The sequence below is a fragment of the Scylla paramamosain genome, chromosome 43 (genome assembly GCF_035594125.1).
Source record: "Scylla paramamosain isolate STU-SP2022 chromosome 43, ASM3559412v1, whole genome shotgun sequence".
NCBI lineage: Eukaryota > Metazoa > Arthropoda > Malacostraca > Decapoda > Portunidae > Scylla > Scylla paramamosain.
Genome location: NC_087193.1, coordinates 5,844,684 through 5,866,971, shown reverse-complemented (window position 1 = coordinate 5,866,971; position 22,288 = coordinate 5,844,684). Strand labels below are relative to the sequence as shown.

At 39.0% G+C, this 22,288-nt stretch overlaps 4 protein-coding genes across 8 annotated transcripts in view; 2 read left to right on the top strand and 2 right to left on the bottom strand.

The window, feature by feature from the left end:
• Positions 1 to 429: 429 nt before the first annotated feature.
• On the bottom strand, positions 430 to 2,924 carry LOC135093701 (small ribosomal subunit protein uS9-like). The gene is made up of 5 exons (XM_063993216.1): positions 2,802 to 2,924; positions 2,643 to 2,690; positions 1,344 to 1,475; positions 1,113 to 1,227; positions 430 to 617 (listed from the first exon to the last, which is right to left on the bottom strand). The coding sequence occupies exons 1-5, from the start codon at positions 2,907 to 2,909 to the stop codon at positions 472 to 474; spliced, it is 549 nt and encodes a 182-aa protein (XP_063849286.1). The 5' UTR covers positions 2,910 to 2,924; the 3' UTR covers positions 430 to 471.
• A 333-nt stretch (positions 2,925 to 3,257) lies between these two features.
• On the top strand, positions 3,258 to 12,231 carry LOC135093682 (arginine--tRNA ligase, cytoplasmic-like). Of its 2 annotated transcripts, XM_063993185.1 has the most exons (14): positions 3,258 to 3,425; positions 5,562 to 5,714; positions 6,871 to 7,071; positions 7,262 to 7,399; positions 7,781 to 7,893; positions 8,016 to 8,136; positions 8,363 to 8,566; positions 8,662 to 8,784; positions 9,244 to 9,408; positions 9,993 to 10,110; positions 10,707 to 10,872; positions 11,075 to 11,181; positions 11,407 to 11,573; positions 11,812 to 12,231. In XM_063993185.1, exons 1-14 carry the CDS (start codon positions 3,378 to 3,380, stop codon positions 11,980 to 11,982), a joined length of 1,995 nt encoding a protein of 664 aa, XP_063849255.1. In that variant the 5' UTR covers positions 3,258 to 3,377; the 3' UTR covers positions 11,983 to 12,231. The 2 variants fall into 2 exon arrangements, with proteins under 2 accessions (XP_063849255.1, XP_063849256.1); XM_063993186.1 differs by lacking the exons at positions 3,258 to 3,425; positions 5,562 to 5,714 and adding an exon at positions 6,294 to 6,490.
• LOC135093683 (uncharacterized) lies at positions 12,118 to 16,696 on the bottom strand. Of its 3 annotated transcripts, none has more exons than XM_063993187.1 (3): positions 16,583 to 16,696; positions 13,855 to 14,349; positions 12,118 to 13,458 (listed from the first exon to the last, which is right to left on the bottom strand). In XM_063993187.1, the coding sequence occupies exons 2-3, from the start codon at positions 14,282 to 14,284 to the stop codon at positions 12,287 to 12,289; spliced, it is 1,602 nt and encodes a 533-aa protein (XP_063849257.1). In that variant the 5' UTR covers positions 14,285 to 14,349; positions 16,583 to 16,696; the 3' UTR covers positions 12,118 to 12,286. The 3 variants fall into 3 exon arrangements, with proteins under 3 accessions (XP_063849257.1, XP_063849259.1, XP_063849258.1); XM_063993189.1 differs by having other exon boundaries at positions 13,855 to 14,338; positions 16,583 to 16,659; XM_063993188.1 differs by having other exon boundaries at positions 13,855 to 14,440; positions 16,615 to 16,647.
• A 1,594-nt stretch (positions 16,697 to 18,290) lies between these two features.
• The window catches only part of LOC135093574 (lysophospholipid acyltransferase 5-like), an 11,087-nt gene continuing 7,089 nt past the window's right edge, over positions 18,291 to 22,288 (top strand). For both annotated transcript variants that reach the window (XM_063992951.1, XM_063992950.1), the window contains exons 1-8: positions 18,291 to 18,340; positions 18,544 to 18,727; positions 19,319 to 19,426; positions 19,677 to 19,799; positions 20,256 to 20,371; positions 20,680 to 20,820; positions 21,152 to 21,292; positions 21,968 to 22,076. In XM_063992951.1, the coding sequence (XP_063849021.1) occupies positions 18,631 to 18,727; positions 19,319 to 19,426; positions 19,677 to 19,799; positions 20,256 to 20,371; positions 20,680 to 20,820; positions 21,152 to 21,292; positions 21,968 to 22,076 (835 nt within the window). In that variant the 5' untranslated portion in view covers positions 18,291 to 18,340; positions 18,544 to 18,630. The remainder of the gene's footprint in view (positions 18,341 to 18,543; positions 18,728 to 19,318; positions 19,427 to 19,676; positions 19,800 to 20,255; positions 20,372 to 20,679; positions 20,821 to 21,151; positions 21,293 to 21,967; positions 22,077 to 22,288) is intronic.

Sequence of the window (22,288 nt, the reverse complement as noted above, 5' to 3'; positions counted from 1 at the left end):
TAAAGATATAGTTACATCAGGGATGTGTAATGGCACCATGTTTAACATCTATGGCTGTTTAACATCTATGTGGATGGTGTGGTGAGGGAAGTTAATGTTAGAATGTTGGATAGAGGACTGGGTCTGATAACAAATGGTGAAGAATGAAGTGTGAATCAGTTGCTATTTGTGGATGACAACGTTGGTGAATTGTAAATGTAGATAGGGAGGAATAGTTGTGGGAGCAATGGAATTTAGCAGAAAAGTCATCCCAGGTTGTTCTTGCGTGTGAATTTCAATACTCACTCCTTGCTTCATGGTGATATTAACCTAACCACACATATTTAATGGGAAGTTTTAAACAAGTCAGATACATGAAATTTGTGCATGATAAAAAAATCAACTTTTTTCAGGGGGTTTTATATATGTACAAGGGAACTAAAAGAAAAGTAACACGCCCATAAATTTATTGTAAGGGTCACAAGATGAAGCTTATCGGTAGGATTTCTGGTAGCGGGCACGGGCTCCTGGACCACCGAACTTCTTGGGCTCACACCGCCTGGGATCAGCAACCAAGAGGGATCTGTCATAGTTGATGAGGATGTTCTTGATCTCTTTCTTGGAAGCCTCATCGACAACTGAGGAGCAGAATATCTCGTTAGTATTATAACACACCAAAATTGGACTTCATCCCAAAACGTGATACTTTATTATCCAGATGCTAATTCTCTAGAACAAAAATGGCTTTTGGATAGACAAATTAATGGAAATATTAAGTTTGATTCTCTAAGCAGGCAGAGTTAACAATTTTTGACAACATTTAGTGAAGAAAACTGAAATCACATTATCCAGGAGAAAGCCAATTATCTTTCACTCCTGTATGAAAGTGTGTCAATAAACCTGTTACTTGTGAAAACCAGACGATACTAATATCAACTGAGGTCAGACCAATTATGTAAATCTTCACAGTTCCTCCCTAAATAAGACATTAATCATTAATGCAGAATTCCCAAAGTTGTCTAAAAGTGCTCTCATAGCAGTCAGCACACCACCTTCACCTCTCCAAGCAAGACATTCATCAACAGTGTGGGACATTCCCTCTAACTGTCCTGCACACGTGTAGCAACACTCACACTTCTGGTAGTACGCCACCAGGGACTTGGAGATGGCCTGGCGGATGGCGTACACCTGGGAAGTGTGTCCGCCCCCCTTCACACGGACACGGATGGAGACGTTTGAGAACCGCTCCTGAAAGTGAACCAATGCTAGAAACTGAGGGAAATAGTGGATGGTTGTAGTTAAGGAAGCCAATCACTTTAAACCACCGCTAGTACTGTCATTAAAGACACTGATGAGCTACATACCTTGCCCAGGAGAAGGACGGGCTCCATCAACTTGAACTGCAGCGTCCGGGGCTCGATGTACTCCAGGGGGCGGCCATTCACCTTGATGAGGCCGTGGCCGCGCTTGCAGTGGGCAACGGCTGTGGCAGTTTTCTATACAAGATAATTAGACATGAACTCAGAAAATGAAGTAATGCTGTAATTCTTGAATAGCAGGACTGTTTCATTACTGGCAAGGTATGACATTTTCCCATAGTTTTAAATATTATTAAGATCACTATGGCCTAAAGGTGGTCTATAAGGGTGCATATCCCATTCTATGGATCCATTACGTGAGTTTATGCTTGCAAACCTTTGTAGACAGCAATCTTTGGAAACAGCTCATGCAGTAATTATCAACAATAAGCTTAACTAACATCAAAAGGAGCTAAACTTTACATAGGCACGTTTAGATGTTCACTCTTTCCCACAGCATCCAATGGTAATCATTAATATCCCATTTTTTGACAATTAAAAGATTACATCTGTAATCCTAATGAAAATAATTACTGTAATCCTAACAAGTTCAAACACTCTTTCTTCCCCACAGCATCCAAGCGTTTAACTGCCTCATCTCGCATATCACAGATAATAGCCACATTCTCAACACATTTAAAGGTAGGACCATTAATTACTACCTCCCTCATTTTGTTCTCACTATTCACATAATTTCTAATGATTACACTACTTGTCGGAAATTAATAATAACGCTGTAGGACGTGGGTAGAGATTGGGGGCATTGGCTTAAACTATAAATTTACCCTCATTCCAATCCAAATCCTGTCCCTTAACCTAATCCAAGTTCTTACCCTTACCCAACCGACACTCTTATTACACGATGCATTTTTTGAAAGCTACAACCCTCTAATTCTGAACGTTCATGAATACAGTTTGAAATCAAAGCGTTTAAGAACACAGCGCCCAAGAATGCGGCTTACTTAAATCACACTGCCCCTTAACCCCAACATGTTATGCTGCCTAGCCACGAGTCCAGTCCAGTTTAGTCGTCGGTCGAGAGTCCAGCAAAGGCTGCAACTCAAATCAACACCTACATCGGCACTCCATATCCCCTCTTGTCTGTTTTCCAGTTCGTTTTGCACTTCCTTTGCTATTCCCTCCTCTTCTGTGCTCCGAACACTACTGCTTTACTTCCCTCAGTGAGACCTGCACTGGGATAAAAGCCTACCAGAGACAGCAAGGGGCAGAAATAAAGGTCAAAGCTAACCAGGGAGCACCAGAGGCAAGCAATAGAAGACACGTGTGTGGGGGGCGCCTACTCACCTTCCTGCCATACACCTGCACGGACGGCACTACCTCCTTGTTGGTCATCTGCAGAAGCAATACAACCTTATTAGTACACCTCGTCACCAAACACTTGTGATATGATGGATATAAGACGTGAAGTGTAGATAAATATGAAGAGAGAGCCGCCCGCCTCACCTCGCCGCTGTGCTGAGGGGAAGAAGAGACCACGCGAGCATCCACACTCTGCACATTAGTAAAAACATTGAATAAAATCTCAGAAAATAATCCCTTATTATCAATCATTTCATCTTGTTAATTTTTATAAATTATAATTTCTACATATAAGTGGTAAAAAGACAACTTCCAACGAATTCACCTGTCATTTCACTACTGTATTAGTTAACGAATTACTAACTCCAGACTAGTAAAAAAATATTGACAATCATTTTACTAATAGTACAAAAATATTATTATTTCCATAGTTGTATGTGTTTTTATTGAAAAAGTCATGTGTATATTTTTCGAATATTTCTCTCTCTTGACAGCTACTACATATCACCCCCTATAATAAATGTGCCTATCTTACAGCCGACAACATAATGATTCATATTAAAAATATGATGCAACATGACCCAACAAGTTGGATGACCCGTGTGAGAGGAAGAAACAGCAGCAGGAGGGAAAGGGAGCTGCCAGCTGCTAGTCTTAGTGTTTTACCGGTGAAGAGATATTTTACTGGTTTCTTGCGTACGATTATTAGCTCCTGGCGACATGACGGATTCAATTTTAAGGGAATACACACAGCGATGTGCCAAGGCAGTAAGTGGTGTCCTGATGTCATAATGAGGGAGCTGCATGTTGAAGGCAATGGGTTGAGCCAACACGCGGGTTCTAATATTGATCAAGGGACAACTTTACGGCACAGATAATGTTGTTTTTCAAGTCCAGGTGGCAAATCTGTAGCGTGATTTACACGATTAAGTCTTCAAGTTGCTCTGCTGGGTGTCATGCACAAAATGTAGATGCGTCCACTTGGCAGAAATGTACTTTGTTCACCAGGTTAAATAATATTGATTGGGTTAATGTGCAGAATAACTGCTCCTGACAGATCGACCGATCTGCCTATTTTGTTTATATATGAATAGGATACACACCCTATTTAACATCCTTGGCAATTTCAGTGGGCGGCCTGCCTTTGGTTAGGTTAGGCTGGGTTAGGTTAGGTTAGGATATGTTTTTTTTTTTTTTATGTAAAAGGGACACTGGCCAAGGGCAACAAAAGTCCAATAAAAAAAAAAAAGCCCACTGGAATGCCAGTCTCATAAAAGGGTCCAAAGTGGTAGTCAAAAATTGAAGGATAAGTGTCTTGAAATCTCCCTCTTGAAGGAATTCAAGTCATAGGAAGGTGGAAATACAGAAGCAGGCAGGGAGTTCCAGAGTTTACCAGAGAAAGAGATGAATGATTGAGAATACTGGTTAACTCTTGCGTTAGAGAGGTGGAGAGAACAGGGGTGAGAAAAGAAGAAAGTCTTGTGCAGCGAGGCCGCGGGAGGAGGGGAGGCATGCAGTTAGCAAGATCAGAAGAGCAGTTAGCATGAAATTAGCGGTAGAAGACAGCTAGAAATGCAACATTGCGGCGGTGAGAGAGAGGCTGAAGACAGTCAGTTAGAGGAGAGGAGTTGATGAGATGAAAAGCTTTTGATTCCACCCTATCTAGAAGAGCAGTATGGGTGGAACCCCCCCAGACATGTGAAGCATACTCCATACATGGACGGATAGGGCCCTTGTACAGAGTTAGCAGCTGGGGGGGTGAGAAAAACTGGTAGAGACATCTCAGAATGCCTAACTTTATAGAAGCTGTTTTACCTGGAGATGAGATGTGAAGTTTCCAGTTCAGATTATAAGTAAAGGACAGACAGAGGATGTTCAGTGTAGAAGAGGGGGACAGTTGAGTGTCACTGAAGAAGAGGGGATAGTTGTCTGGAAGGTTGTGTCGAGTTGATAGATGGAGGAATTGAGTTTTTGAAGCATTGAACAATACCAAGTTTCCTCTGTCCCAGTCAGAAATTTTAGAAAGATCAGAAGTCAAGCGTTCTGTGGCTTCCCTTTGTGAAATGTTTACATCCTGAAGGGTTGGTCGTCTATGAAAAGGCATGGAAAAGTGCAGGGTGGTATCATCAGCATAGGAGTAGATAGGACAAGAAGTTTGGTTTAGAAGATCATTAATGAATAATAAGAGCAGTGTGGGTGACAGGACACCACTGTTAATAGATTTAGGAGAAGAACAGTGACCGTCTACCACAGCAGCAATAGAACAGTCAGAAAAGAAACTTGGGATGAAGTTACAGAGAGAAGGATAGAAGCCATAGGAGGGTAGTTTGGAAATCAAAGGTTTGTGCCAGACTCTATCAAAAGCTTTTGATATGTCCAAGGCAACAGCAACAGTTTCACCAAAATCTCTAAAAGAGGATGACCAAGACTCAGTAAGGAAAGCCAGATCACCAGTGGAGCGGCCTTGACAGAACCCATACTGGCGATCAAATAGAAGGTTGTGAAGTGATAGATGTTTAAGAATCTTCCTGTTGAGGATAGATACAAAAACTTTAGATAGGCAGGAAATTAAAGCAATAGGACGGTAGTTTGAGGGATTAGAATGGTCACCCTTTTTAGGAACAGGCAAAACTTCCAGCAAGAAGGAAAGGTAGATATTGACAGACAGAGGTGAAAGAGTTTGGTTAAGTTAGGTTGTGCTAGGTTTGTGATAGGTCTGCTGTTCACACTTTAGTCAATCTACAATCTTCTTTATTCTTTAAAAGATGTCTAGACTTCATTTACTCTCTTATTTCATATAATCTTGGTAGTTCCCAGTTTGTTGTCCAGCAGTGACATTTGGTGTATCTTTTTCCTTTTTCTCTTTTTTGATGTGATAATTTTATACATTTTTCTTGTCTGCAGGAAAAGGAGACAGAAAAGTTGGCTGCATGTCTCCAAGCTCTAAGTGAAGGTGGTGTGGCTAACACAGAGAACACAGAGGCTGTCGACAAAGAACTTCTTGATCTCCTGAATGAAAACCGAAAACTGAAGTACAGGATTGGCATTCTCAAGAAAGTAAGTGGATTTGCAAATTTTCCTCAATTTCTCCACTAACTATCTTTCCATGTTCTACTTCTGATGTTCACAGCCAAGCCTTGGTTACACATGTAGTTAATGTATGAGTGTTGATTGGAGTCTTCTTGTTGTGAATGAATAGTGGGAGTACAAAATATGATAAATATCAAATATCAGATCATAAATCTTTAGCATGAAAAAATTTACTTGTGTTCTATATGTAGCTGCACTACAAACTGTGATGGTGTATACACTAGGATTGTAATCGTGCATTTTCTTCACCATTATTTATCATGTAATGAAGTGAGAGAGAGAGAGAGAGAGAGAGAGAGAGAGAGAGAGAGAGAGAGAGAGAGAGAGAGAGAGAGAGAGAGAGAGAGAGAGAGAGATATGGTGGTAATGTTTGGTCTGCATTGATTTTTTGTTTTCTTCCAGAATTGAGATGGTGTCTCCTTCAAGTTTACTTGAAGGGTAATCTAATTATTCATACACTTGTATACTGTGAAATGTACTTTTCTTACTCGAACAATCAACATTGTGGATTTCTCAGCATGTTGAAAAGACTTATTTGAGTGTTATTCTGTACAAGAAAGGAACATAATTTGAGCAAGATAGTGAATGTGTCATTACTGAACAACATAAAGCAAAAACCTGCCCACTAGTGCCAGCTTACTCTTTTGTGTGGCTGGTTGCCTACAGTTACCACAATGTGTGACTTGCCGAGGAAGAAGTTGTGCACTGAGAGGCCCCCAAACCTTCTTCCATCTCTTTCTGGGGTATGGAGTCACATGCACTATGGAAGAAAGTGTGCCACATCACTGCCATCCAAGTCCATCTTGCTTCATGTCCTTATCTGTGTCCTGTGCATGTCTCATGTCTCCTGTAGTTTGATTTTTTTTTTTTTTTTATTCAGAATATGCATGTAATAATTTTTAAAAAATATGTATACATATATTTTCAAGGAATATTTATAGTTTTATAGCTTCAGATATATATAGCTGTGTTATATCATTTGGTATCTAGGTGTCACATCAAATGCTCCTGTTTGACACTCAGAGCCCTGTATCCAGATGTCTTTCCTTTCAGTCAACAGCAGCATGAAAATCTGCCTAAAAAAAAATAAATTGAATAGATACCAATGGTTCCCTTTCCTCAGAGTATAGAACGGCAAAGGGAAAATGCTGGTACTGCATCCTTTGGAAACTCAAAGAACTCCTGCAATGTTCTTGGCCATTTGGAAAACCTCTTCACAAGTGCAATCAAGTCAGCTTATCCAAGTGTCACCAATGTGTTAGCTCAGCTCCAAGTTTCTAAGCATGCTGACTACCAGTGCAACGATGCCATGGCTCTCGCTAAGGTTAGAAGTGGCAGCATTACGTTATAACTCACATTAAAATTTCAGGCAACCATGATACATTAAAATGATGGTAAAATTCTTGTATAATGATAATGTATTGAAGCATTTTTTAGTAATCTTTTGTCCTTTAAAATTTTTTACAAATTTGCAGTTGTCTGTATCATGATACGGTTTGTTAATTATCTTGTAGACTTTAAAGAAGAATCCCCGTGAAGTGGGGGACAACATCCTCAAGAATGTGGCACCCAGTCCTCTGATATCCAAGCTGGAACTGTCTGGTCCAGGCTTTATCAACATCACCCTCAGCCAAAACTTCATGAAGCAGCAGGTGATGTGTAATTCAACTTGTGTTCTGTGTAACACAAGTTACTTACAGGAGAACCATGGTACATATTATGTTAAATGTTCTTCAGAGTCCTCAGGAGTGGTGCATAGATAATAACCATATTTCACCTTTAAAAGAAATTAGGACACTAAAAACACACTTCATTGATTGATATATACTTTTCATATCAGTACTCTTCTGCTTTTCATGATTTAATCTTCTGTAATAGAGGAAAATTTTATATTAAGAAAATTTTGAATTTTGACCAGCATACCATAATTAAAAAAATAAATAAATAAAAAATTTGAATTACAAAATTTTTATCAGATTTATCCTAAGTTAATACATGTGATTTTTGGTGACTGATGAGTTGTATCTTTTCAGGTGACCAACATTGTGCTGAATGGAGTCACTCCCCCACCCACCACGCCCCTGAGAGTGGTGGTAGACTTTTCCTCACCCAACATTGCCAAGGAGATGCATGTTGGTCACCTCAGGTCAGAGCAGGATATTCATGACCACTTTCTTGAATGAAAATCAATAATCACTCTTCACTGAGAAACTAGAGTAAACATTGTTGATGTGCACACATGACTTAGCTCATCATTCTCCCTTGTAGATCCACCATCATAGGAGACAGCATATCTCGCCTCATGGAGTTCCTGGGCCATGATGTCCTCCGGCTGAACCATTTGGGAGATTGGGGTACTCAGTTTGGGATGCTGATTGCTCACTTAGAGGTGAAAAATCCTTGTTTTCTTTTGTTAAAAGGATGACCTATTCCTTACAGAACATTCTTGTTCCTTTTCAATTGTAACTTACTTAATGATAAGAGACTGAAATAAATGTTATGTGTAATTTTTGCAGAACTCATTAATAGTAAAGTTTGGTGTACCACTGTACTACTTTTGTAGAATAATGATCAAACCAAGAACTTTACTTACTTATGATGACATTTTTCAACAGGATCGTTTCCCAGACTTTGCCTCCAAACCTCCACCCATCTCAGACCTGCAGACATTTTACAAAGAATCAAAGAAGCGATTTGATGAGGATGAAGAGTTCAAGAAGAGGGCATACCAGGCTGTAGTGAAGCTGCAGGCACATGAACCGGTCCACATCAAGGGGTGGCAGGAGATATGTGAGATCTCCAAGAGAGAGTTCTCCAAAGTGAGTTGAAGCTCTGCTCATGTTTATACCGGTCAGCATTCTCAACTCCGAGTGGTGAACTCACATTCTTGCATTCAATCATTTCTGTTTTGCAGGTTTATGAGCGCCTTCAAGTGAAAATTGTAGACCGAGGCGAGTCTTTCTACCAGAGCCGCATGGAAGATGTGGTGAAGATACTTAATGGTGGAGGAATGTTGGAGGAAGATGAAGGACGTAAGGTCAGTAATCATTAAGCCCAGTACTAATGCCACTTGCATCAGTAATAGGAGCAGGTGGCAAAGCATTATTGATAACCTAAATATTTCCCTGATGTGAAATTCTCACCTGAATGACATTGAACAACTCACTTCAGTATAACATTTAGGCTAATGTTGGGTCAACTTGTATGATAGTCCAGCTTATCATTAATGCTGAGTAGGAACAAGAGACTTTGTTCAAGCAGATATGATATAAAGAAGCAGATGTCATCATAGTCTACTTTTGAATGGAAGTTACATTGTCACCATGTAATGAAGAAACACTAGGTATAATAAAGGAACAGAGTGAATTGGTAAGTCCTTGTCTAAGGACTAATCACAAAGTTATTTGCTTCTGACAGCAGGCAGTCAAATTGTTCTGCCACTGAAGTTTTGTGTCATTGGGAAGCACCATTCAGAGATGGTGTTGCGGTATTGCAGGTAATGTTCGCCGAGGGAGCAGACATACCGTTAACCATAGTGAAGTCGGATGGTGGCTTTACTTACGACACCTCAGATATGGCGTGCATCAAGCACCGGATAGTGGAGGAGAAGGCTGACTGGCTGGTGTATGTGACAGATGCCGGCCAGGCACAGCACTTCAAGGTGAGACTCCACAGTCACCCTTAGGAAATCACCAGGTAGCTGGTTAAAATTTGTAGCTGGTTCAAATTTGACTTTACAGGGATCAGTTTTCTTCTGGTAGATGCTTTTGTGTAAACATTTGGATTCTTATGCAAAATTTGACTGTTGATAGGTTTTTGCCAAATCAATTGCCATACAAAGTAAGATATTTTTTGACAAATTTGAAATCAGGTTTGACTTTCATGATGTAATTAATGATGGTGAAGGGCAATTAGTAAGGCATCTCTCTCTCTCTCTCTCTCTCTCTCTCTCTCTCTCTCTCTCTCTCTCTCTCTCTCTCTCTCTCTCTCTCTCTCTCTCTCTCTCTCTCTCTCTCTCTCTCTCTCTCTCTCTCTCTCTCTCTCTCTCTCTCTCTCTCTCTCTCTCTCTCTCTCTCTCTCTCTCTCTCTCTCTCTCTCTCTCTCTCTCTCTCTCTCTCTCTCTCTCTCTCTCTATTTGTTGTAGGTGAGTGAATTACTTGTTTCAATTTATATTGATATTTGTGAAAAGATGATGGAAGTTCCTGATAGAGGCAGGATGTAACTAAATAACTTCCTTGCTTACAGAGTCTCTTTGCCTGTGCTAAAAGGGCAGGCATCTATGATGCGAAAAAAACCCGAATTGATCATGTTACCTTTGGTGTTGTTTTGGGAGAGGATAGGAAGAAGTTCAAGACACGATCAGGTGAGTCATTCTTCATGGGAAAGGCTGGATGTCTTGCAGTAATCCTTGATTGGAGAATTTAAATTTAACTCACCAAAGAAAAGTTACAAGGCTCTTCATATTAAAACTGTGTCATTATTTTAATTAGTATTATTTGGAATATATATAAAAAATTATCAGTTTTATGAAATTGAATCTAATCATTACATCTTGTTTTCCATACTGATGAAGATGTAAGGTTCAGACTTCAGAAAGTACAAGGCAGTCTATTGTAAATAAAAAAAGAATGACCATTGAAATAAGGCACCCTGTCATTTGTGGCCATTCTACCCTTCGTATATAGCCTTCTATTCAGAAATGGTTTGGTCTCTCACTTTGACTTTTCAAAGGCCACAGGGATCATTACTTGGGTTCTGAAGAGTGTTTCTCTAGTAAATAATGTAGAAATATTGTCAGTCTGTCATTAGAACCATAAAATCCTTAAAACTCATGACACTTCAACTAGAGCCTGTTGAAAGCAGCCTGAAGCATTTCAAAATATAGTTCATAACCACATTGTGTACACTGGGGTTTAGTGAGGGTTGCCTTCTGGTTTTGATGTGTCTGTGCGCTCAAAGGTGACACTGTGCGGCTGGTGGATCTCCTGGATGAGGGCCTGCAGCGTTCAGAGGAGAAGCTCAGGGAGAAGGAGAGGGACAAGGTACTGACTCCTGAGGAATTCACCAAAGCCAAGAATGCTGTTGCATATGGTTGCATCAAATATGCTGACCTCAGCCATGACAGGTACAGTGATACATGCAGCACTTGGTGAGGCATGGTGATAACAGTAGCATGGAAGATCAGGTCATGTTAGTGAGGACTCTTACTGCTGTTTAATGAATAGGAAGCAAGATACCTGCACTAATGTAATCATTCCGTGTTTTGATTCTGATAGTTTTTTATCCAGTGATCAAAGCTTTTATAAGAAATTGTCTTAATCTTCCAGGTCAAGGGACTATGTGTTTTCCTTTGACCGCATGCTGGACTTCCGAGGCAACACGGCTGCCTACCTGCTCTATGCCCTCACCAGGATACGTTCCATTGCCAGGACAGGTAGTTGGCTGCTTTCTCCCATTACCTGGCTTAAATTTAGAGAATAACAGAAAGGATTTTGGCAACACTCACTTGACTTTAAGAAATGCATTTAGACTTGAATACAGCAAGTCTCTCTGTCAGATAAGCAGTCATCTTAAAGGTTCATTTTTCTATTGGAAAATATTTTTAGAAGAAAGAGAAATCAAGATTTCACTCTAATTCTGTAACATCCAATACTTTCAGCCTGCGTAAGCCGAGAAGAAATTGTGACTGAGGCACAGAAACAGCCAATAGAGCTGGAGCACGAGAAGGAGTGGAAGCTGGCCCGCGCCCTTCTGAAGCTTCCTGACGTTCTTGTTAAGATAACTGAAGACTTGTGTCTTCACACCCTCTGCGAATATCTTTTTGAGGTAAGCATTGTATTTTGTCTTTACTTTAAGTTACTAGTAATTAGCTCATCATAATCATTCTCAAAGAAGAGAACATGGTAAGGTTGTTCATTGCATCCTCTGGCCACAGCTCTCATGTCTTTTCTGTCATGAAAATTTTACAGTGTGTTCAAGAGAGTGAGTAGTGTGAATTACGAAGTAAAGTCCAATATTAATTTGGTTGTGATTTTTCTCATCTGTCATGCCTTTCCTCCACCAGGTTTCAGCAGTGTTCACTGAGTTTTATGATAATTGCTACTGTGTTGAAAAAAATTCTGAAGGGAAGATTGTGAAGATCAACCTGAACCGCTTGATGCTGTGTGAGGCAACAGCGATGGTCATGGAGAAATGCTTTGCTATTCTTGGCATTGACACTGTGGAAAAAATGTGATTCTGTCTGTTTATGGAGATCACTTGCTTTTTGGAATTATTTTTTTGCATTTCAGCAATTTATAATTGCTCCATTTGGTGCCTTCCATTAATTATAATTTATCTGGAGGCTGCAAACTAAATTAAACACTTGGAAGTTCTGCAGGGTTATAGATTTTGCATAATTAGTTTATTGATTTCAATTGTGTAATTAAACCAATGTTTAAGTATGCCTACCAGACCAGCATTAATAATAATTGTTCAAAGAAAATGAGTATGACTGACCTAAACATACATTGTACTACTTACATCCTTTACTTCAACAACTATGCTAAACCTTGAGGTAAATTCTTAAATACCTTGGTGTGCATACCTCTGTACACCTTCACCAGATCATCACTCACATACTTCCTGTAGTTCAAAGCTAAAATCTTGGATAAGCATGTGGTAAATAAACTGAGCATGCCTTGAAGGAAGATATTGTGAACAATGTACAGATCCAGGAATTCACCCAAATCCCAGAAGTACCTCTCAGCCCTTGCCTTGTGCTTCTCCTCCACAGTCCTTGTAAACTCTTTAATGAGAGATATGACTTGAGGCTGACAGATCTTGTACACCAATTGCTGTAATTTCTTAGGACCCCCATCAGCTCGTGCACAGTGAGCCAGCACCCTCACCCCTAGGAAGATCTCCTCATCTGTTAGATTATACTGAGTGAGGAGTCTGTCAAAGTCAGGTCCCAGCAACCTTCTGAGTGCTTCCTCTGAGGGAACGATAAGCAGGCCTCTTAGTGGTGTGGTCCAGCTTGACTGTCTTACCTGTGGTTTGTTGATGGTATACTTGCTATCATGTGTATCATTAGTGGTACTGTTAACATTTTTATACATTTTACTAGATGTGAGTGCCATATGGTGAGATGACACTTGTGGAGAAGGAACTGCAGTAACACTGGACTTTTCTGGTTGAAATCTTCCATCACGTATCATTTTGCTATCAGATATTCCCTCACTTTTGTTATTTCTCTTACTAGATTTAGTAGTAGACTTCGGTTTCCTGTTTTTACTGACACTAGAGGTGAAAAGGTGTGGCTTTCTAGTTCTTGAGCTTCTATGAGCAACTGTCAGAGTCTTTCCATGTGCAGTTTTATGAACAATTTGTTCCTTAGGAGAATTTTGATCATTGTTTTTGTGTTTTATTTTGATTGTGTTTATTGACACTTTGGTTGACTTATTCCCCTTATGTACTGTGGTTTGGGGTCTTTTTTCATTTGTGCTGATTTGTATTCTTTCCTTCAATGGTTTGTGTAATTCTTTATCATTCTTTCTTTCACTGTTCTTTGTTTTATCAGGATTGGCTTTATTATTCGCTTTTGCTTTCTTTTCATTTATGTTCTGTGGCTGAACACCTGCAGCATGGACTGTCCTTAGCTTGTGCTCCTCCCGGCCTGGCTGTGTGCCTCCCACTCTGCTGACCCTCCTGCTGTAGTGTGGGTTTTTTTCTGAAAGAATTAATTGATTAATGGAGAAATATATATATATATATATATATATATATATATATATATATATATATATATATATATATATATATATATATATATATATATATATATATATATATATATTTCCAGAACACTTGTACTAAAAGACTTTGTAAGCATTAGAAAAAATAATTATACTGCACATACTCAAACTTCCACAACGCAATGTAATACTGAAACAAGATGGTCTGCATTTTATTTATTCATATATATTATTTATTTGTTTACTTATTTATTTATTTATTTTTTGTTTATTTCATTATTTTATTTGTTTTATTTATCTATTTATTTATTTATTTATTTATTTATTTTTATTTATTTATTTATTTATTTATTTTATTTATTATTTTTTACCTGAGTGGTTGGCAGGACGATGAGGTTCTCGAACAAGTCTCCTGCTGAACACGTCATTATGCCATGGGTCAACATCCTGTAACGGCCTGCAGGACACCAAGCCGGGCCAGAAGCTCCCGCCTAGTAGCTTAGGCGCGTCCTTCTCCTTCACTGTCACTGCGAAGGACTTGTAGCCTGCACCCCTGAGCGAGACTTGCTCGATGTTCAGGACCTGCACACCTTGGCGCTCAATGAGGGACTTAAGGGTGAGCTGGGTGAGGTGCGCTACGCGGAACACACACAAGTTAACGTAGCCATTATTTGCAGTCTTTACGAGACTACCCCGGCGAGAGCGGCTGAGGGCTGGAGCAGAGGGTTGAGCACGAGACCGACGAGGGCTGCGATCTTTGCTTGATGATTGGGTGTAGTAATTATTGGACCATCTGTTCATGATAGGGTTGTCATGGGCCCCATTCCTGCCACAGCCATTGCCTTGCTTTGCATCCTGAGGGAACACTGATACCAGGGTTATTTACAGATTGTCGGAATATCAATGTACACATCCTCATTTTCATCTCAACTGGTATCCGCATCTGCTTCCTCTAGTCTGGAAAATGTTCCAAATTGTTAATGAGAGAGAGAGAGAGAGAGAGAGAGAGAGAGAGAGAGAGAGAGAGAGAGATTAATAATTATCAGTTCTATGCATAGTTCTGGAGTGTGAACAAGTATATTTCATGCATATATATGACTAATAAGCCAATATTCTGTTGAATACTCAACCACATTATCAGCTGGCGTAAATGAAACAGAAACGGAACCTCTCAACGCTCAATTAATCACTGCCATTACATAAGAAGCTAGCAGCTGTACAAAACATATGTGGCGATGCTATTCTGAAATAAGCACATCCGCATCCGGGAGATAAGCGTCTGATATCCACATCCACAAAATACGCCCCAAACACTCGCACCAGTTCAGTTTCCGCGTATCTTTGAATTCGGGAATCCAATCCATGACTTCTTACGAAGAACTAATGAATATTTAACATTCCAATATAAAAGCAAATATAGTTTCCATTATATATATATATATATATATATATATATATATATATATATATATATATATATATATATATATATATATATATATATATATATATATATATATATATATATATATATATATATATATATATATAATGCATGGTTATTGATATTAATCGACAAACTTATAAACGCTTATAGAAACAACTCACTGGGAACTTTCTGGCCTCGAATCGTGCATCCACGATTATACAGCATTTTATTTGCATAACAAACTGCCTGGAAACCACTGATCACTGCCCTATCTGGCTGCAGGTGGCAAACACACCTTGACACAAATACGGTAACTTGATAAGAACGATGTGGCCTTCTCAGCGCCGATCAATATTCCCACGCACTCCCATCTCGGAACACTTAATGCGGGAGACATTCATATGGGACCTGTGTAACAAAGTAAATATACTTCAAAATATCCATGTGGACATCTATAATTTTAGTGGATATTGAGGGGGAAGAGGACAGAGTAAAGACGAAATTGTGCTATCCCCTCTTAATGAAATTTGTAACGCGCTCGTAACATGTGAATCGTCAAAGGTATCAGTGTAAATCATGAGTTATTTTCCTCTAGACATCTCCACTACAATTTTGAGAATTCGGTGCAGCAAGATATCATACGTTACTTATTGTTTTATCTTCATCAGGCCGCCATGTGTTGTGGCTGGGATCAGACACATACTTCTCAGTGGTGGCCTTAATTGTGTAGTCTGTGAGCCCACTCACATGGAGTGTCAGGTGGAGGCGACAATGTCAAGGGCGAAACCAGCCGATTCTAGTTACTACAGTTTGAGAGAGAGAGAGAGAGAGAGAGAGAGAGAGAGAGAGAGAGAGAGAGAGAGAGAGAGAGAGAGAGAGTACCTACCTAACTTCAGGCCTCACAGTTGAACCATACACGCAACATCGATCCTCATCATGTTCTCTTACGAACATCGAATATATTGACAAAGGTGTTCCTGGGCTAGGTAACGTTGTGCCTTTATCATTAACTACTACTACTACTACTACTACTACTATATAGTACGTAACTTTAATACTTACGGCTCATCGCTACATTAATATGCTAGACACCAAAGCAATCAGAATACACACACACTAATGGGAAGAAACATCTATATATATATATATATATATATATATATATATATATATATATATATATATATATATATATATATATATATATATATATATATATATATATATATATATATATATATATATATATAGGGCGCTTCTATAAAATCAATTTACTAATAAAGAATAACCTGGGATGCCTGTAAGTCGGTAGGGTCTACGGAAAGCTACTGATTCTATACCAGTGCCTTCATGTCCCCTTTTCTTTCACTGATGATTGAATACGAATAGCCTTCACTTACGAGCAGTACCTTTCTACCTACTACTACTACTACTACTACTACTACTACTACTACTACTACTCTTATTACTGCTGCTGCTGCTGCTGCTGCTACTACTACTACTACTACTACTACTACTACTTACATCCTTCTATTTTTCATGTACTTTACCCCCTCTCTTTCTGTCCTCCCCCCCTCACACAGCTGTTTGTATCCCTTACTTTCTAAATAAACTAATAGACATTTCACCTTTCTATACGTCAATCTCTCTCAACCAAACCAGGAAACTACCTCAGCGAGTGAAGACGGGCGGAGCAGCTCACCGTGAGGAGTGACAGGAATGTGTCTGGCTCAATACTGCGTCCTCTCTCACAGCAAACTGTCTCTAAGCTTGCTAACTTGGCACCACATATTCGGATTCCTCTCTTTAGTGTACCGCTGCTTCTCCTAATACCACAACATCGTGTCCTTATTCTATTTATTCTCTATAAATCCGTCAGACAGGCAAGGTGTTGTTAAATTTCAGTTATTCTTTGTCACATTTCTATAGGGTTATTTGTTCTTGTCTGTGTCTTTTATTTATTGATAGATCGCTGTGTCTCTCGTCTCTGCGTCTTCCTTCACACACTCTCGGTCTCCATTTATTCCCTCTCCCATGTTCCCTTAATCTGACCGACGGAGAGAGAGAGAGAGAGAGAGAGAGAGAGAGAGAGAGAGAGAGAGAGAGAGAGAGAGAGAGAGAGAGAGAGAGAGAGAGAGAGAGAGAGAGAATGCATCACATTCCCGTCTTTAATGAAAAAAAAAAAGAATGTCCAGTTTAATGCTCCTAGCCTCTCCAGTCATTCCCTTATCTTCTTGCATACTCCTTTTCTTTAATATACTCCCCATTCTCTTCTATTCTTTTGTGATCTTAGTTTCCTTCTTCCGATGTATGTCTTTATATATATATATATATATATATATATATATATATATATTATATATATATATATATATATATATATATATATATATATATATATATATATATATATATATATATATATATATATATATATATATATATATATATATATCAGGGTTAATGAATATTGTCTTGTGAGTTTTTTTTTATTATTATTCTTTTCTTCTTACCTGTCTCGACCTTTTCTTCTCATCACGTGTCACACCATACACCAATCTTTGTACCTAGATGAGAGGTGTTCTGTACAGGTATGTAGTGTATGGAGTGCGTGGTTATTGAGTAAACACAAGCTATATATCTGGATGAGTTATGTTCATCAATAATTCATGATGCAGTAAAAGGACTCGATATGTTTGTCACTGCTTATTTTGAGAATGAACAATATTAATCCTACGTACAGTACATGTAAATTTTTCTTTTGTTTCGTCTGCAGCATGTTTATTACTTCTTGACCTTTATCATACAGTGAAGTGTCTCGAGCTTTATCCATGACGTTGATAACCAATCTAGACGTGCTCCAAACCAACGGAATATAGCAGTAAAATATCGAAGAAAAGTTCACCTTAAAAGAAAAGCAAATATTCCCTATCGACACCAGCATCAAACTGCAGCAATAACAGATTATGATGGTATAATATTGTCCATGATTTGCATGCCCGTATGGTGTTCATTGGTATGCACGGCCATGATCATAGTGTCTTACCCGTATGTGTGTGTGTGTGTGTGTATGTGTGTCCATGCTTACTTGTGCATGTGTGCGTGGCGTGTGTGCAAGTGTATGTGTACGATATCTACGCATGCATGTACAAGCGTGCAAGTATATACTACACCACATTCTAACATCATGTTAAGAAACTTAGTGGCCTTGTAAATTTGATAGCACGTATTTACATCTCTCTCTCTCTCTCTCTCCAATTGCCCTCAGATGATCAGATCAGTCTAGCCTAGCCTAAGGCAACCTAAAATTCTACAGTCATCATGAGTGGCACAGGCCAGCGTTCAGAGGAGGGTAGTGCAGGATACGGTTTTTGCTCTTAAATCACGCGTCACGCCACGGCGCTGAGTGGTAGTATAGTACCTGATAGGTAAGATTAGATGAGTTGCCTATAGCCACCTATCACACGCTTCACTCACAATTAAATAAAGTGTCTAAAAGTATGTGAAGCATGTACGTTGAGTTGCTGTGGAAAATTTGAAAACCATACTAATTTATTATCTGTCCTTATTGCACGGTTGGCTTGTAAGAGAAATGCGTATGGTGAGTTAGAATGAAGTGTTATCATTATAGTGGTGTGTGGCATCAGCGTGTGGTGTGACGATGGGGTGACTGGAACCGGCGGGTCAGTCGTCATCAGCTGATCCATCGACAACAAACATGGCAGCAGCGGATGACCGGACCTTCCTTCAAGCCTTTGCGAACTCGTTAGGAGCACCGGAACCTGCTTTACGCCTGCTAATATCCATACTGATAGGTAACCCCACTTACGCTGAGCAGTGATGCCTCCATAACTCATGCTGTTAGGTTATTATAGAGTTAGTTGTCAGTCCGCCATGTATGGGATGCTTACTATGCCGTCTCACAAATTTAGACCCCAACTCACGCGGAAAATTAGTGATAATGTATGCGTGTGATATTAATGACCTCAGGGGTGTGGATGAAATTGAGTGTACGCGTGTGATTCAAGTGTATGGAGGTGTACCCGTATACTGTAGTGTATGGTGGGTGTGTATCTACCCACGTGCCCCTAGTAGAGGCCAAGGGAAGGGGCAGGGATTGCACAGTTGTTCCTGTCACACCTGTGAACAACTTGGTTTTATGTGATCATGAAATGTGTTTTGGTTTTATCCTTGTAGCAATCAGTGGATGTTTAGTGTAAATGTTTAGTGTTATTTGAATTTCATCTTTTATCTTATTGTTTCATATATTGTTACAGTTTTCCGTTACACTTAGTAGATAGTTTGCTATAAAGTGTGGGAAAATAGACGACAGAGGTGTTGTGCATCATATTACTCAGTTGATGCTAGTTTGATACAAAAAATATTGATTGATGTTTTAATTTCAGGGTATCCACTTGTGTTAATACATCGCTACTCCCTCTATTGTAAAAATCCTCTCATTCAGCACCTTTACTTCATAGCATCTGGGGTTAGCATCGCACTTTTCAACTATGGTAAGTGTGAAGGAGATATACCCACTGAATGTGGCTTATTTGAAACCTGGCTCATTGGGACCATCTTTTATGCTGATTTGGCTTTATTTATTAAATTGATATATGAATAAACCTAACCCAATGTAAAATCATATAAAATCAGCCAAAAGTAACAAGAGGTGAATGAACCATGAATTGTTGGGATTGATATGCAAGATGATGATGTAATGCTATACTACTAAAATCAAACTGATGGTATGTTAATTTGCAGGTCAGAATGTGGTACACTCAGTCATATGTGTCCTTGTGGCCTGGCTTCTCCTCCTGGTCATGGGTGGAACGCTTCTTTCAGTTATTATTTCATTCATCTTCCAAATGACGTATCTTCTTGTTGGTAGGTACTTCACTGTTTATTGCTTGAATCCCATGTAATTTAGTTCCTCAATATATATAAGTTTGTCTTATTTATTTTGGAATACTTTTGTGTTGGTTTGATGGAAACTTTAAACTCTTGTTATTGCTTGGTATTTTGTTTTATCTCGTACTCTTGCTTTAACAGGGTGCAAATATTATGTAATGATGTTGGCTAAATTGATGGTAATGAGGCAAAGCAGTCACCAAATTGTTTCCAATGATAAAGAAAGTAATGTAGGGATAATGGATGGCGATTTGGTATATGGTGTGTGTAATCACTTATGTAACATCTCATATGTATCTCATAAATTATTATTGATAAAGGAGGGAAGAAGTGAAAGGATTGCTTGCGTTAGCATGTTTGTGTGTTTTGGGGGATAGTTTTAGATTAGTGTCATGACTTGGCATTTATTATAGCCACTGCTTTATTCCTCAGGCTACTACATGACTGGCACTGACACATACGACATAAAATGGAGTATGCCCCATTGCGTGCTGACTCTTCGCCTTATTGCACTTACCTATGATGTCTACGATGGAAGGAAAGATCCTGTATGAGTGTTTTTTTTTTCCTACATTACATAACATTGTGTTCAGAAGGAAGATAATACTATAGATTTTACTGATTGATATACTTTTTAAAATTTTCTGTACGAGAGGGGAGAAATTTTTACCTTCTCACTATTACTGAAAAAAAAAAATTGACGTACTTGTTATCGGGAAATAAATTTAAAGTGCACATTTTAAAATACTGTGCAACTGTCCATTGATACATTGTAGTATCTTTCTTATAGGCAATTATATCAATCTTATTTGTTTCACATAAATAAAGTGAGTATAAAAACATTATGTGCTTCTAGGAAAAGTTGTCTGGTGATCAGCAAAAGACTGCCCTGCCGTTCACACCAACCCTCATTGAGATAGCCGGGCACACCTACTTCCCAGCCTCCTTCATGGTGGGGCCACAGTTCTCCATGAGGCGCTATTTGGACTTTGTCAAGGTAAAGCAACAGGCAGTCCTGAATCTTTGAAATTAAACTATAAAAACAAAGAAATCAGTGAAAAACCATCCATCTCTTCTGCTCATGTGTATTTCAATGTTTTCTTAGTTTTTGCTGTAAATTATCAGATATATTAAAATCATATTGTTACACATCTGTACATGCAGGCAGTGAGAGGTAGTATTTATTATGATCTTTTTGGAAGCTGTTCTCAGCATGCTGAATATTTTGTGGTTTGCTTCAAATAGTTACCTGTTGAAATATATTGTTTAATGGTGTCTAGTAGCCCTGCAGAAAATAGATTAGTGCTAATGCAACTTTCCCAATGCAGGGTTCCTTGGTTGGGTGTGAGCTGCCTCCCTGCCTGATACCGGGGCTGCTGCGAGGGAGCCTAGGAATGTTCTACTTGGCTGTGTATCAAGTGGGGATCAGCTGGTTACCCGATGCTTTCATCAACTCGGAAGAATATTATGTAAGAACCTGTGCATCACTGTCAACTAACAGGTCTTGATTCTTCATTTCTTCATCTATCTATATACCAAGCCAGGACTCCCACATGGGATGGCCCAGGCAAAGCACCACACACTCATACACATACTATTCACACTCTTAACCCCCATCAAAATGTTCTACTGACAAAGCAAAAAATTTCTTCATGATATGTTTTAAATAACTCAGATTTTTCTTTATATCTTGCAACTGCCATTAATTTAATTTATAATAAAGGAAATGTCTAATGGTTTAATAATTATGCAAGATTCAGCAGTATATTTCGTTGGAATGTTAAGATAGGAATGCAGGTGTTTCAAATCTTTAAATTTTTTTCCTTGATAGGATGGTATAGATCTCTCTCTCTCTCTCTCTCTCTCTCTCTCTCTCTCTCTCTCTCTCTCTCTCTCTCTCTCTCTCTCTCTCTCTCTCTCTCTCTCTCTCTCTCTCTCTCTCTCTCTCTCTCTCTCTCTCTCTCTCTCTCTCTCTCACACACACACACACACACACACACACACACACACACACACACACACACACACACACACACACACACACACACACACACACACACACACACACACACACACACACACACACACACACACACACACACACTTGAGGATCATCTTGACTGATTAATTGCTTTTCCCTTCAGGCTCTGGCATTATGGAAACGACACATTGTGGTGGGACTCTGGGCCAAGATCACTCTTTACAAATATGTTTCATGCTGGTTGATAGCTGAAGGGGTATGCATTATGTCAGGTAAGCCTGTTATTCCTTGTAATTTATATTTTGCCAAATTATTCAGGTAGCAGTTCATTTAGATTTAATATTACTTGCAGTAGAGTATACTTGATAATAAGTGCCTAAGATTGTCCATATTTTTAGTTTCTAATTAAAAGATAATGGTGTGAAAGTATTTCTCTTCATTCTGCATAATCAAGAAGTATATGTAAAGCCAATTAAGACACTAA